At 26.9% G+C, this 17482-nt stretch overlaps 1 protein-coding gene across 1 annotated transcript in view; it reads left to right on the top strand.

The window, feature by feature from the left end:
* Positions 1–3697: 3697 nt before the first annotated feature.
* Positions 3698–17482, top strand: part of LOC119674314 — a 14117-nt gene continuing 332 nt past the window's right edge. The window contains exons 1-11 of the mRNA XM_038085447.1: positions 3698–3769; positions 5504–5826; positions 5891–6076; positions 6141–6263; positions 10963–11064; positions 11289–11468; positions 11530–11706; positions 14618–14823; positions 14947–15358; positions 16638–16664; positions 16951–17232. Of these exons, the coding sequence (XP_037941375.1) occupies positions 5545–5826; positions 5891–6076; positions 6141–6263; positions 10963–11064; positions 11289–11468; positions 11530–11706; positions 14618–14823; positions 14947–15358; positions 16638–16664; positions 16951–17232 (1977 nt within the window). The 5' untranslated portion in view covers positions 3698–3769; positions 5504–5544. The remainder of the gene's footprint in view (positions 3770–5503; positions 5827–5890; positions 6077–6140; positions 6264–10962; positions 11065–11288; positions 11469–11529; positions 11707–14617; positions 14824–14946; positions 15359–16637; positions 16665–16950; positions 17233–17482) is intronic.

Here is a 17482-nt window from a genome sequence, read left to right as displayed (position 1 = left end):
TGTTGTTGATATATATGTTGATTAGAATTCAACATATGAAATTAATCATTAGAAATACGATATGGAAAAACTATTATACTCTTACCTATTGTGAATATCCAAGTCTACAATTTTTAGAAAAAGCTTCTTCAAAGACCCCAAAGTAGTTTTAGAAACTGATATAAAAAGTAAATCGGGTAGAGTAATACTCTGAACTCAAGAAAACATGTGTCAAAGAAACTGTGAAGAAAATCTAATTATTTGGAGTGGAGCATTTTTGAACAAGATATCTATTGTAATGTAACGGACTCATGGGCTATGACACTTAATCCTAACCTATATCTTAAATCTTAATTCAACTCTTCACTGTACTCAATCGTTAGATGGTGAAAGAAATATATATAATAATATAATTTATAATTGAAAACCTTAATTTTAGAGAGGAACTAGTGTAATGCAAGCAGCATTTGGAAGCAATGCCTCTTCGGAACGTTATTCAAATCAAATTCAAGAACATATTTTATAAGGCCCTATACACTATTGTTTTCTAAAGAAACCATTTTGTATTTTAATATATCTTTATTGATTTAATCTTTTTCCTTTTTTTAAATAATTTTAAAATGGGAATTCTTTTCTAAATTGCATCGCGTGCCAATTTTTGCATTGATTTTATTTCTGTTAAATAAAAGCAAAATTTTATTTAATTTACCCTCAGAGCAAATATTTTCATTTTATTTATTTTTAAACATAGACAAAAATGCATTTTTACAGAAAACAAAGAAGACGGCAAAGTTAACAATTTAATTCACGAATTTATTTTTAAATCAATCAAGTCAAGTTGAAGACATAAAACAGATATTTTAATAATATACGAGCGCCATCTGTACGCTAAATATATGTTTGAATTTGTGTGTAACATATATTTACAAGGGTAAGGACCAAACATTTTAAAATGGTTTTAAATATATATAATATTTTAAGTCTGTTGAGATGATTGTATGTAATGTGCTATTCATATCTGTTTACATGAAAGTATCTAATTCCTCTCAGTTTTTATAGATACTAGAAACATAGATATACTAGAACATAGATACTATAAAAAATTAAAAAAAAAATATTCCCTTATTTACTTACAAATTATTACTTAATTAAAATTTACCGAACCAACTAACTGTCTCGCGTTCAGTAGCTTTTGCCAGCCAACCTGATCAACGACTTTCTGTCGCCATTTGGTAGTACGAAATGACTAGCCCTTCCATTGAAGCACTGGATTCTCCTTAAAAATCTGTCAAATCTATCCTGTACATTCTCACCTATTCGTTTAACATAATACACGATCTGTATATTGGTCTTCTAAAAGCTAAAATTATATATAATTATTACAGTAAACTAATGTGTATAGCGAAACCTTCCTCGGGTTTAAGATGTTCGTAAACCATTGTGTATAAAGAAATCACCATTTTTACGTTTTATAACAGCATTTTATATTACTGAAGTGCTAATTCCATTCATTTTGTGTCACTACTTTAAATAACCAGTTAGCTAAAGTTATTAATCTAGTTAGATCAGTTAAGTGAACATAGAGCACTATTATTGTAATAGATAGCTCACATTTAGAGAAGAGGTAATAGCTCAAATTGGAACAATAAATCCAAGAAATATAGTGGAAAAGTTAAAAGCGAACCCAGAGTGCTGACGAACGATAGAGTCCTATGTAATCTAAACCCTTAAAGCAAAGAAATTAGACTAAGAAAATAAAATCAGAAACTAGGTTGATAAATAGTGCAGACACCAAGAAAATAAGGTAAAAAAGTGGAGATCTGAACGCAGATTGCAAATCACAAAAGCATGGCTTGAAATGTCAACATAAAAGAGACTTTCCTCGAAGTAATGCGAAAGCGGTTCCGAGGGGTAATAAGTCTTGTCGAAGTGGGGATGTTTTAGTCCGTATACTATATATTAATGTTAGAGATTCGAGCACAGCATTCTGGTCGGGCTGACGGTGCATTCCACCTGTTCACTACAAAAACAAAAAATGTGAATGAGCGTTATGAGCTAATCGTAAGTGGATAATTAATAAATAATAATTATACGATGATATACGTATAATCGTAGCGATATAGTACGATACAATATAAATGACTATCTGTTAATTTTTTATAAACTTTTATCTTTTGTACTTATTTTCTGTAAGATATTCAATATATTATTCTTTTATTTAAACTAGAGGCATACGAGTACTAAAACTCTATTATTTTATTTATTTTGCCACATCCCACTAAAAAGATTTATTGAGTATTTAGCTGTTTATAAATCGTATTGATTGCGAAATTTTGTTCCTTTTTTGTTTAAATTTTTATAGCCACTATAAAGTATAATAAATCACTAAATCATTGAATAGAAAAAGTAGCAAAATTACATCATCGATTTTAAAAGTACACACACCTCAAAATAGTGACGTCAATTTTGTTATAAACTAATATAGGCAATACCAATAAAACACACCGTTCTGTGAATATATATAAAATAAACAAAATAAAAATAAATTAAAGTAAAATAATGAAATGAAAACTAAATTCAAACAAATTTAAGATTTAATGCCGTCACCTGGTACTCATACATACTAAAGATACACAAATGTGCATATATGTAAGTAGAGTTGGAGAGAAATATACGAAACTATATATAGAAGCGACTAATCCCATATTAAAAACATTTTAAATAAATTTTTTCTCTTTATGGATGCAGTTGATTTTATTTTCTTTTTTTTATATACAAAAATCTTTTTATATTTTTAAAAAATGCTGCCTTACCAAGGATCTTCAGAAGAAATAATTGGAGAAAACTGGAAAAAATAATAGAGCACTTTTTCGGAAAAGTGAAATTTCTTTTTTCACACTTCGTTAATCTCTTTGCGACGGCGCGAAAATAGATTTTCTAATTTGTATATATACAAAAAATGTGTTATATTAAACACACATATATATTTATATAAACATATATGAATGTATTAGAATGTATATTGAAAATACAAAGAACTTTGCTCAAAATTTTCCCGATCAGTTCAGTTCATTTCGGTTTTTGAACGTTTTATGCGTTCTATTCGGTTCGATTTTTGTTCGTTTTATTACTTTAATTTTTTTTTTTATAATTTTATATTATAAAATATATTTATATATAATATAATTTATTAATTATTTTTTTTTAACATAATAATTAAAATTGTGTGTGAATTTTTTACTAAATGTTTAACTGAAAATAAAAGATCAATGCACCAATTACGTTTAATAAATTTTGAAACAAATTATGTTTCTTCTAAAAATATAAAAATATCTTATATTAATGAAAAATTATATTAAACTTACTGAAAAGTATCTGTGTATCTTAATTTTTATATGAGCACATCAATCTCTTCAGTTTTTTGTGTCTCTGCTAGTTGCGCCCAGATGTTTCTTGTCAATCCTCAAATCTGCAAATATTTTAAGAAAATATAACCAAAAATTTAGAGAATTTACACAAAAAAAAAATACAATAAAAATAAAATAAGATTAATTAAATAAAAATAAAAAATAATTTGCAAAATATTTAAACAAATAAGAAAATAATAATAAATTACATGAAAACTTATAACTGTTTAATTTTTAAAAATATAAGTTATAAAGTAAAATATTTAAAAAACACAAAATAAATTATTTAAATTTATTATTATTATTATTATAAATTTTTTAATTAATATATATGAAATTTAAACTGGTTTTAAGTCTCTTAACTGTAATCAACATTCAAAACGGTAAATTATTATGATAATATTGATATTTATCTGTTATTCGCTATATTCAATGTTATTATAAATCGATATTTTAAAATTATATATATACTATATATTCAATTAATTAAGTTTATTTTTGTTAAATTACACAATTAAAAATTTTTAAATATATAAACTTTCTTGGTGGAAAGACTATTTAAATACTATAAGTCACTTTTATCATTCTAACCGGCACGGGAATTTCTCATCAATTTTGACTTCTCTTGAAAATGTTCTGTTCGAATAAATTTCTTCTGAAAAATCGTTGGCATAAGTAAACTTATTTTTGATTAAATATTTATAATATTTAATTTTCTTTTATTTAGCCTAATACAAAACTATATTAATTAATTTTGATAGTAATTTCTATCAATTAGTTCGTTCGGTTTTTCGCTTAAAACCTATTCACACGGCAAAACTTGATTTTATCGGAATCTTGTTTTAAACTTTTTTGTATTTTTAGATTTTGCGAAAAAAATTTTCGTAATGAAGTTGTTATGTTATTATTATTTAATTGCAAAATAATGTTTATAGCTAGTAAAGAATATTAATCATTAATTCTCTTACCATTTTTAAATGGCCAATAGCCTATAGTAGGGTAGGGTCAACCGTTGGTTCTAAGATTGGCACCGTGCCGCTTCATAAACACCACTGGTTCGTAAAATATTGTATTTTCTTCTTTTACTATATTATTTCTAAGAATGGTATTGGTACTTTACTTCCGATGAACATAGAATATTTTACCGATTCTTGCACCATTGAATGTTTTTTTGGTCCGCAACATGTTCTGGGTTTTAAAATATTGACCTATGCTCTGCTTAATCTTTGATGTCTTTGAATTATTGTAGATAATGTTTTTACTTACTTTGTTAATTTTAATTTCATAGTTATGCAGTCTTTGAAAATCATGTGAATTACACATTGTACTACTTGTGAGTCCAAATATATAGAATAGTCTGAGAAAAAAATAGTCAATTCTTTAGGTATCTAAATATTTTCAAAAAAATTATATAGTTAAAAATAAAAATATTGTTAATAAACTAATTTATTTGTTTAAAACTATGTGTACTCTTCCAAATACCATATACGATTCTGTTTTTGTTGTTAAAATGATATATCCATTATTTGTATTAGTGATTTCTGATTCTCAATATGTTCTATTACTTAAGCGATTTTCAAGTATATGTTGTTAGCGTACTTTATGCTCTACGATATATGTAGAATATATATATTCTTTATACTGTATATGATATCGGGCATTAGTTAAGTTACATTAAGTTAATCGGGCTGGTTATAAGTCACATATGTATAAGCCTATGTGTTACAATATGGAGTAAGACCTTTTGTAGTTTTGTACTAGACGTCATGTAAAATGTTTACGTATTCTGACAATCAAAGGACGGTTTCTCCGATACTCTCCAAAATCCCAAATTTAAGAGCGAGGAAGCATTTTAATGGTTTTCGTGTGGACAACTACTGATTAGAGTAATTTCTTAATGGAAACTAATAACAAAGAGTTACCAGAGTCACTTTAATAGTGTTTTTTCACAACAATCTTCATATGTGTCATATAATCTGAAATGTTTTTTTAGCCAAACCAATCTATAAATAAAAGAAACTATAAAAAAATGATTGATTAGTTTATGCAATATTACTTTTTCTCATAAACTTGATTTTATTTGTAAATTAATAAACATATTTTCTTTATATTTTTAGATATGATGCAAAAAATTTGTATCTGCACACTAAAATAAATTATGGATTTAGCAGATCAAATCGATGATTATATTTGTACATTTGAAGGAATTGGTGATTTAACAATGGACTCATTAGCAATTTTCATATTTATATGGGCCGTATTGGCTCTTTTCTCTGTATGGCTGTGTAAATATTTCTACAATAAATATATGTTAAAAAATAAAACGACGGGAAGTCAAAGTAATAGTCGACAAAGTAGTGTAGCGCCCGGTGGTGCTAAAAACGATAAAACACGTTTATCCGAACCGAGAGAATTATTAGCTACAAAATCTGATATTAAGGTATAAACAAAACTAAGTAACAACATTTTTATATATATTATTATAATATATGTAACAATTATAGGATCTTCTAAGTAAACCTGCCGCTGGTGGTGCACGTGGTCGTTCTACAGCTTCACCTGCTTCAAGTGCTGGAGGTGCAGTTGGTGGTGGTGCACGTAGACGTGTTGTACGTCAAAGTTCTACTGGGCCTGAAAGTCGCAAAAAACGTTATGTACCGCCACCATCCAATGTTGTTGGAAAAGAAACTGTTAGTTTGGAGAGTTTTACTTTTTTTTTTTATAATTGTTACTATATAAAACTCATTATTTTAGGTTTCCGTTACATGGACCAGTCAAGTATTTCGTTGGCTTTATAGCGATTTAGTTATTGTGAATGAATTACTCATCTCATGGGTCATTGCGCTTAACGATACACTCAGAAAATCAGCGGGTGAGGTAAGTAGAAAGAGTTTTGCTTATGCTTTTGTTTAGATATATTAATAAATTTTATTTAAATTTATTCATTTGTTTTTTGTTTAATACGGGTAAGTTTAAGTATCGTCATAAATATTAAGTTTGCGGTTTCTTGTTCCTTTTTTAAAACATTAGATGACCTCATATTTTGTAACGTGGAATGTGTTGATTTCAATGATGTCATTTAAATTTATATTCATTTATAAACATAATATTCTACTTTCGTTCTGTGAAATATTTTAAAACTTTTTGCTTAAAATTTATAGACTTAAAAGTAATAAAAATTACTGATATTCATTCCTAGAAAACTTATTGCATTATAAGTACTTTATGCTTCAGTAAATAAAACATAAAATTATATATGGTATAAGTACTTTAAGTTTTAAAATATTCTAAGAATTATTAAATTGATTTCCGAAACGCTTTATTAGTTCAATTTTATTAAATAGATGTACTTATGAATACCGCACTTTACTTCGATATGTATCTATTCTAAACTTTTCTCTAAGGACATAATTGGATTGCTATTTATTAAAAACCTCTTCCAGTTCGGGTTGTTTAACATATAATATTTTTAAATATTTAATTGTTTATACTATAAAGCATAAAGCTTTTAAAAATTCTAAACATCAACTAAGTTCCATCATCAAGTTCTAACCATACCTAGTCATCATTTATATTTCTAAACATCAAAGTTTTTACAATACTTTTGTCTATATGAGTACCTATGGTTCCACTGATTTAGTTGCCACATTAAGAATCAATTAATTAATTATTTTTAGTTATCATTTGTAAAGTTAATAATTTAATAAATTTTATAAAACTTTATGTTCCTAAGTCGTCATAGAACTTAAATTTGGAAATGCGGTAAGAAGATATAGCTAACCATGATTTTTCTGTAAAGCAATTTATTGTATATAATAAATGCAATATATTTTAAGCCCTTATAGGACATAAATTGGATCCATTAAAACTGGGGGACGAAGAATAGCTAACTAAAATATTACTATAAATGAATCTATTGTATATATAAAAAATGCATATATCTTATATGCTTGTAGTACTTTGAAATTGAAATTAATAAAAGTGGTGTACAAAGATATAGCTAACCAATATATTACTATAAAGCAACATATTGTATATATAATAATTGCAATATATTTTTAATACTTATAGAAATTGGAATTATTAAAACTGAGCTATAAAGATATAGCTTACCAAGATATAAAGGCTATCCAATTATCTTCTTATCTTCTTTTAATTATCTTCTGCCATATTATTCCTAGAACCATTATTCTTTTTAACTATTTTATTGTTAAATTTTAGGATTTATTATTTTATATCAAATATCATTATCACTTTTTTGTTGATATCTACTACTTTTTGTGGCTATATATTGCACTACTTTTTTATTGTCCCTTCTAAACATAGAATACCACTGTTACTCATATAAACTTAATAGTCGGGAATATCCTTTATTTTATAAGACTAAATGCCTTATAATAAAATTTAGTATATATTGTATACACTTAATCTGTATTAAATTGCTATTAAGTTTGACTTAGTTGTTTTAACAAACTAATACTTAAAATAATAGCATTATTACACTCAAAAAAATACTATAATTATTTTAACCAGATTTTAACTAATAGTGAGATCAAAATATTCTTATTCGACGCATCATGTTGGTTCAACCATACCAAATCTTGGTCTTCAGATCTTCTTTACCATATAAGCTAAAATATCTCTGACAAAATCTCAAGTCAATTTAACTCTATAATGTGGTTAGAGCATGTTTTTCTAAATGTATATTATAATCAAATTTAAAACTATTTAAATTTAATATTTTATTAAATTTGATGGCTCTATGCTCCACTTAGGAGTCAAGAACTTAAGTAATAGTATAGTAATAGTAGTACTAGTATATATTAGACCTGCATATGTTTTATGTATACGTAACACACAATATAGTGCGCTTATGCAGCAGAATAGTGCTGTTTTTTAGGAGTCTTTAATGTAATTTTAAATTTTACTTTTCTGATAACTATATATTAAGAATTACTTTTTTGATACACTTAGCACATCTATTTTTAATATAATTTCAATAGTATATGGTCTTTTTACCATGTGCACCAAGAATGTCCGAATATCTATTTTCATCTATGAGAGCTAAATATTGAAATAATAAAAGATTTTTATAATTTTAGCAAAATCGGAAATAAAAACTAGTCAAATATTAGACACCTTTGTAAATAATCCAAAGATTTCAACTCGAATTACGAGATTTCGGTACAATATAAATATAGGGAATCCCATATCTAGGAACCAGAGATGACTTTAAGGTTATTTATATCGACATAATGTCTTATACATAATATACCTATAAGACATTTGATTAGATAAGATATTTTTATTAATACAACAACAATAGTTTAACGATCTTGAGAGATAAATATTTTTTATATTTATTTTTGTTAATTTAAGAACCCTATTTTAATGTTAGATCCATAAGGGACCACCTTTTTCTTATATATATTTTGATTTATTTTTAAATTTCGTGCTGGCATCCCAAATTCATGTTGAAGACTTGTTATCGATTGAGTCAGACTTGTTTATGAAAATTACGTAAGCGGCTTTTTTCAAAACGTGGTTCACATATGGAAAAAAAATTAAACCGAAGAAAAAAATAAAGTAAAGTAAAGCAGAAAAATTAAACCACAAAACAAAATAAAATACATAAAAGCAAAAATAATACAAACTTAACCTTGGCCCCGGAGCTTCAACTGATAAAAAAAATAAAATAAAAATAAATAAAATTGGAAATGAGAACAAAGAACATGAAAGAAACCCATAGGTACATTCCCATTACAAACACTTCGAAAAAAAAAGTTTTTTTAATTACGATTAATATATAGTCTAAGATAAAAGGTTTTAACCTTAAATGTTAAGAGCTTGCTTGTTAACTTAGTTCAAAGTATAGAAATATTTAATAATGTAATATTAAAATTTAATCAGTATTCGAACAATCTCTAAAAACCGGTTGGAGGAGATTATTTAATTGTTGTTTCTGAGCGATTTTCAATATGTAAAATATTTAATGCTAAATAAAAATAAATAAATAAAAACAATATTTAGTTTATACTATAGACTACTTAACATATGTAATTTTTCTTCAGAAATTTCCAAAAAAATACCTACTAAAGAAGAAGTCTACTATTTAGCCGTAAATTCAAGGTTCTGATTATGGTTAAAAAATATATATTTTGGGAAATACATCCATTTATTTGTAAAAAAGTTTTTATCACAAAATAATAAATCAAGAAGTTGGTTTGTTGTATTGATATAATAACATATACTCTTCCACTGATTAAAATTGCAAATTACTCGCTACTTTACTACTACAGTCCTCTCCAGACCCCCAAAGAAATTTAAAGAAAAACTAAATCCTTTGCATTGAGTTTAGATAATTTAAATAAACTTTCGACGTTACCAATGAAGACTATAACAAACTATTAAAAAAAATACTTCCTTAAGTACTTAGGGATACTAATACTTAGGTTAAGTAATTTAACTGATCTTCTGTCCTTACTGATGAAAAGTATAACGATTTGTCATAAATCTATTTCACTAAAAATCTGTTTTTTCTCGAAGCTAACCCCAGATAAATACATTATTATTAGTTTCCACGACTTCAACAATGAGTACTAAAGGGGTGCTAACCCCTTTAGAGAGAATTGCAGAAAATACTGCAGTTAATCGTTCAGTATTCGGGGGTCCTTTTAGTATCAAGAAGTTACTTTTTAATAATTATAGTCAATAACAATGTATATTAAAAATTAATATGCATAACATATAAATATCTTCATATGTTAGGTATACCATTTCAAGATGCTATAGTAGCGATGATTAAACAATAGACTGAGTTCGTTGAAATAAAGTAATATGTGTTGATGAATAAGTTAGCTAATAGTTGATTTTAAATAAGAAGGATGCTATGAGAATGTAGTATATAGTAAATGATTTATTTATAAAATAACTCGAAATATGTTTTTTTTTTTTTGCTAGGGGTTGTTAGAGGAGTGTTTTATACAATAATTTATTAATATATGATAAACCAGTTGACATGTTTTTTTTATTTTTGGTTATAAAATAGATTTAATAAACTAGAGCAATGTCTATTTTTTTATTTCTTATGACATCACCAATCGGTAAATTTGGATTCAATCTAGATTAACTCTCGATCCATAAAATTTTGTTGCTCAATCTAAGATTTTTAGAATAATCTAACATTTTTGTAATAGTGTTATTAGACATTTATATTTTTTATAAATACATATGTAGAATCAAATCATACTTTTTTTTCAAGTCATATAAAACAGCTCTAAATATATAGAGTGTTATAAATTAATCTCGAGTGTTATACATTTCGCTCGGGATTTACATCGAACGTATCGAATCGAAAATAAAACTTGCATCTCGATTTAAAAAACTACACCAGATTTAGCAAACAATCCTGGACGAATTCTTCTAAATACAAAATAAATATAAATACTTTTCCAGTTAAAGTTTTTAGCAGGACAATACTAATCCAGTTTAATATAGAAAAATTTTTTTTATTTTTTTATATGTTTTTTGTGATATACCAAATATTCTTACCCATAATTTTTTTCTATAATTTCAGCAAGGTGTTACAGTAGAGGTTGTACGTGTTTTACCAGACAGTCCAGCACCTGGTCTCAATAATATTTTCTGTGATTGCAATGAGAATAATCCATCGGATATGGTAAGTATACTTTAATTCATCCATAAGCTATTGTATAAATATATATATGTAAATAGATTGGTTACATTTCTTGAAGTCCCTTATATATTTTATTTTTGTACATATTTATGTAAATATTATTTGAAATTGATATTTTGAAATATGTAAATTACAAAAATCTTCTGCGTAATTTGTTATATTATTATAACTCCTTTAATTTTATTTTTTTTCGTTTCTTGAAACAGCTCATCGCATTTGATTGTGATGCCATGCCAGTGTTACAGGTCAAAACCTTCCGTCAAAAATCGGGCAAATTGGAGACATCCCATTATAAGGTGACCGTATCACGTTTTCGTGCACGCATGACAACTGCCATGAACTATAACTCATTAAAGGGTGATATGCGTGTCGATGGTTATCCGGATGTAAGTACTTTAATTGTACTATAATTAATTAAAATATTGAAACTTTTTTTCATTTCAATAGGTACGCATTGCAATGAATAGTGTTGGGGCTATTAAGCCAATGGATCAGGATGAGCAACAGTTACAGGAAGTTATAAGTGACATGCTAACAAGAGCATTGCGTGACACTATTTATCCTGTTGACTTTTCTATGTACTCAACATGCCCACGTGCCGAAATCGATCCAATGGATTTGTCTGTAATGTATCCCATGCATTACGATGCACTGGCGGTGAGAGTGAGAGCATTGAGAAGAAGTCGTTTAATTGTGTTCTCAGTTTGTTGTAAAGATGTTGCTTCCCGCATGAAATTATATTTTTCTTCTGAGTTCATTAGATTTTTACGAATATATATTATATTCAGTTCTTGACAAAAACAGATTATTATAAATTCAACAATGTTTTTTTTTGACTTGGGACCCATTAAAGAGTTATACAACACTTAGAAACATATGAAGAGTAAACTTTATAAATTAAAACTATATGAAATTCATTGAATACTTAACGATTATAATACAAAAATTATTTTTATTAATCTATATTCTTTTATGAAAATTTCTTCAGTAAAGAAAACAGGCAATCACACATATTCACCTATCTACCTTAACTTGTGACAAAGTTCCGAATTCCCTTCTTATATTTTGTACTAAATCTATTTTATTGTATTAACATTATTTAAATATTTAACTCCTGAAGTCCTTTGTATATAGTTATATATACTCATTATATACTTATATTATTACATATATCCATACATAGTATATATATATTCTAGTAAGAAATTTCTATAGGAAATCTGGAATATGATGTATATCCTTACTTTTATTTGTTTTTACTTTAAGAAGTAAACGTACTCAAAAATATCTATTAATCAAGTATTCGAATAGATTTAGTAGTAGATTTATACTTTAATCTATGATTGTAATCTAATCATAGAATTTTATCTAGAAAGAAACAAAAAAAAAAAACTGGCAGCGGATCTATCACTGGGATATTTTTATAATCATGAAACCAGGAAAAAGAGAAAAAATAGAAAACAAACAGATCAGCTACAGTCATTAAACGTAACTGAGGAAGTTTAGAATAGGACTCTGTATATTTTAAGTATATATACTCGTATTTATGCTTAAAAAACTCTACATATAACGTTTTAAAATATATGTGGCAGAAGGTACATATTTTTAAATTATAGAATTTCACTAAAAACGTTTCAGAATAGATTTAAATGTGGATTTGTTATATTCATATAATTATACATAGAGAGTTTTAAAACAGATCTCAAAATTATTTTTTTACCACTACGCCTCTGTTTTTTGTTCCTAAAAAATGTCAGACGATATATGATACTAGATCTATGTTATTAGATTTATATAATTATATTCATAAAATTATTCTAATTGTGAAATAGATATGTCGATAGTAGTTTTATAATTATATATTTTTTATACCCTAAATAGATATATCGGTAGTGGATCTATTTTTATAATTATATATTTTTTATATTCAATAATTTGGTTTCTCTTCAATTATCAGTTCTTGTTCCCTGTGAAGAAGTGATGTATATTTGAAAACAGTACTATATTTAACTTTACACAATACTTTAACAACTGACATATATAATATATATATATATATATATATATTATATTACACAAACCTTCTCATTGTTCTCCTTTCGCTCATATTGTTTATATTATAATTACTATATTTTTCAATCCACAATACTTATTTTGTTGTTTTTATATATCTGTTATATATGTTTTTATAGTCCTTGTACCCTACTATGAAATTCGCCTTTGACTTGAGATAGTTCCTATACGTCATAACGTTTAATAATATATAGAAATTTTAGTTATTAAAACTAAAATTTTTTAATTTTCTTTCTCTATCATTTCAGAGAGCCTATCAAAATTATTACAATTATTAATTTTTTAATATACATTAAGACCGAAAAGTTTTCGGAAATTCTCATTTAAAATTCGCGCGCTGTATATTTTTCGATATTTTAAGTTTATGTAGTTTGGCAGCACTTTCGTTAATTACTATTCCAAAAATGAGCGCGATCTGTCAGACAGTTCGTTTACGGCAGCTGTTGAAACCAGTTCACCTCAGTAGTGCGTTGCGAAAAAAACAATGGAAAAAAATATTGGACAAAGAGTTTGCATCAAATTTTGTGTTTCGAACGAAATTTCGTGTGCAGAATCGTTGCGAATGCTACAAAAGGCTTATGGGGAATCAGTTTTATCGAAAACTCAAGTTTATGAGTGGTACAAAGCCTTTCAGGACGGTCGTACGACCGTCGAAGACATTTCGCAACGCACTACTGAGGTGAACTGGTTTCAACAGCTGCCGTAAACGAACTGTCTGACAGATCGCGCTCATTTTTGGCATAGTAATTAAGGACAGTGCTGCCAAACTACATAAACTTAAAATATCGAAAAATATACAGCGCGCGAATTTTAAATGAGAATTTCCGAAAACTTTTCAGTCTTAATGTATACTATAAAAATAATTTTCATATTCGAAATTAATCATCAGAGATATATGAGTTGGCTTATATTTTATTTGTAAAATATTTTCAATAGAATTATTATATCGATTATATCCAATAAAGGTTATATCAACTCAATACTCACAACTTAGTATCAATATTAAATCACATTTTTCTAATATTATGGATATAATATCGGGGTGTTAAACTTTACTGACACCTTGACACCTATTTAAATCGTTTAATATCATTCTGGATTAATATTATTGACTCACGCATATACTATGTATCATATCCTGATTCTAAATTAAATAATAATTTTAATAAAAAATATCTTAATTAGATCTTGTTATATACTGCATAATAATATATATAATATCATTTTAATAAAACCTGATCTACTATAGAAAAGCTCAGAAAATCATTGGAAATGAATTCACTTTTTTTTGTATTTTATTGTATTCATAAAATCCTATTTCATAATCAATATCAAAGGCGAATTCTTTAAACAACAAAATTTGATTATATATCCCAAGAAAAAATCCTTTAGTTAAAGGATATTTATAGAGAAAATTTTAAATAATTTTTCAACTTTCAACAATCCAACCCTAAACGTACAGCACAACATGGATGGTTTGAATGCCAGTGGCACCTACCAACAACAAATGATTTCTGGTCGACGCTTACTTGTAAAAATTGTTAAAGGCGATGGACTTAAGGATGCTAAAGATCCATATGTGGTAGTTGAAATGGATGAACCAGCACAGAAGAATCAAACCGGTACACGTCAAGGCATAAGCCCTTACTGGGATGAACACTTTTTGTTGTAAGTGCAGACATAACTTTAGTGTCACAAAAATAAGCACTAAACTTAAATATAGAAATTTATTTTATTTAGAAATATCAAATATCAGACATTAAAGATTAAAATATTTTATTTTAATTACAGCGAATTGGCGCCACAATCTGCTGAGATACTCTTTGAAGTTTATGATCGACCACTAAATGTTAATGATCAACCTAAATTTTTGGGTCTTGGTTTGGTTGGTATAGATGAATTGGCTGTGGGGCCTGCATCTACACAGGTGCTATCGTTACAACCACGTCCCTATGAAACTCAACCTGTATTTGGTAATATCACTGTCGACTTCGTTTTCATTGAGGGTGCAGAAATACCCGTTGGTTCAAAATCACATAATGTTAAAGAAGCCTTACGTTTAAATTCGCCTCTCATTAATGAGCAAATTAAAAATGGTGCTGCTTTAGCTGATGCTGCTGTACGTGCCTTACAGGATGGTTCACTCTCATCCACCAACGGACAACCCAGTAAAAGTACATTAATTATCCATAGTGTTCAAAGGGTGAGTACTAGAGAAGTTTAATTCATTTGTTATTATTATGGTTAATGGGTAGAATAATTGAATACAAGATTTTGAATAAGTTATCGTAGATTTATAGAAGTGATCGTAGAATCAATAGAAGTGATCGTAGAATCGATAGAAGTGATCGTAGAATTAATAGAAGTGATCGTAGAATCGATAGAAGTGATAGTAGTATCTATAGAAGTGATAGTAGTATCTATAGAAGTGATAGTAGTATCTATAGAAGTGATTGTAGAATCGGTAGAAGTTCTCGTAGAATTGATAGAAGTGATCGTAGAATCGATAGAAGTGATTGTAGTATCTATAGGATTGATAGCAATATCTATAGAAGTGATAGTAGTATCTATAGAAGTGATTGTAGAATCGGTAGAAGTTCTCGTAGAATTGATAGATATGGCTGGGAAGGTTTAAATGGTTATATAATTTTAAATATGCTATGTTACGGAATTGTGAGATGGCATATTTAGCTAGGTAATTGTTAAATCGTGACTATCCATCGAATTTAAATAATTTTAAAAACATATAAAATATCTCTACTTATAATTTCTAGAAGTACTATAGTAGAGTTACTATTTTAATATATCCATGACAATATTTTATTGATTCAAAATTTTAATAAAAGGCATTATACGTTTAGTCATTTTACAATATGAATCGTTTAACAACCGCTGAACATGTTAAACATGTATATGCTTATCACAAATTGATGATTCTTTGCATTAAAGTTTGTTTCGTGATAAATGGATGCTGTAGGTCGTGATCTTCAGATGCTGTAGGTCGGAATGAATCAAAAGACTTTGTTTTTAAATTATTCTTTTAAATTCTTCAAATTAGCAGAAGCAAATTTATGGTTACAGGCCTGGTAGCCATTAGTACCATATGTTAATTATAGGAAGTAAAGACTAGTTGAAATTAAAAACAGCTTTTGACTTTTTCAATTAAAAGATTTATTGTTTAGAGTTTAATGATTATGGCAAAAAACCAAGTTATGTGTTTTAAAACTTTTAAAATAAAAAGATTTTAAAAACAAAACTACCTTCGCCACCAACATTTCCTTTTGCTATTTTTGTTTAAGTATTAATATTTAATTTTAATTATTTTATATAATTGGTTAAATTTTAATTTTAATTTATTTTTAAAATTTTTTATTTCACATATTTTTTTCATGATTCTACACTTCAATGATATCGCGCACAACAACCATTGCAAAAAAAAAAATTTCAAAAATGTATTTTACTCGACCATGCACAAATCCTAGAATCAAAATAATTTAAATCCATTCAAGGTAATTTATTTTTATTATTTTTCTTTAACAATTTGAACATTTCATTTTTATTAAATAATATTTCGTCTTGAGTTAATTTTGTTAAAATAAAAATTTTAAAATATATAAAAAATATATTTTTTGTTATTTTGAGTTGCTTTCGGCGTTCATAAATTTAGCCTCGACTAACCACTAAATCCAGTAAAAACTAAAAATTATTTGTTATATTTTGAGAAGAGAATTTTTTATCTAACCTTAATGCTTTATTAACTTTTTAAATGCTGCAAATTATATACGAAAACATCAGGTTGAAATGAATAAAGAAGGACAAATCCAAGTCAGAGAATCTCCTGACGAACTTAATTCAGCAGTATCGAAAGCCTTTGAGAGCTCCTATAATGAAACAAGTGAATCCTTACCAACCGCTAATACTACAGCAGAAATAGAACAATTATTAAAAGATACTTCGGAGACTACAGATGCTACTGATGCTACCGCTAGTCCTACTGATTCCTATCCGACAAATGATGTTTTCCTAAATGACTCCTCAGGTAATGGTAATGCACCGGCCGAGTCTTCTATTGATGAGGTAAGTACCAGGCATTGTTCATTGCATAGTTCGTTTGTTTGAGTTATTCGAAATTAAAAATTCGTTACTGAACTAAAATTATTATTATTGCTAAACAAATTTTATAAAGCTTTTGTTATAATATTTATTAATAATATATATAGATATTAAAAAATATATAGATAACAATTGAACCAGAGTCTATTCTTTTTTATATTCTGTTTAACAAAAGATTTAAATCTGTAAAAGTATGTTTTTTTTTTAATTTATT

This window comes from Teleopsis dalmanni, chromosome 2 (assembly GCF_002237135.1).
Source record: "Teleopsis dalmanni isolate 2A chromosome 2, ASM223713v2, whole genome shotgun sequence".
NCBI lineage: Eukaryota > Metazoa > Arthropoda > Insecta > Diptera > Diopsidae > Teleopsis > Teleopsis dalmanni.
This window is presented reverse-complemented; position numbering and strand designations above follow the sequence as displayed.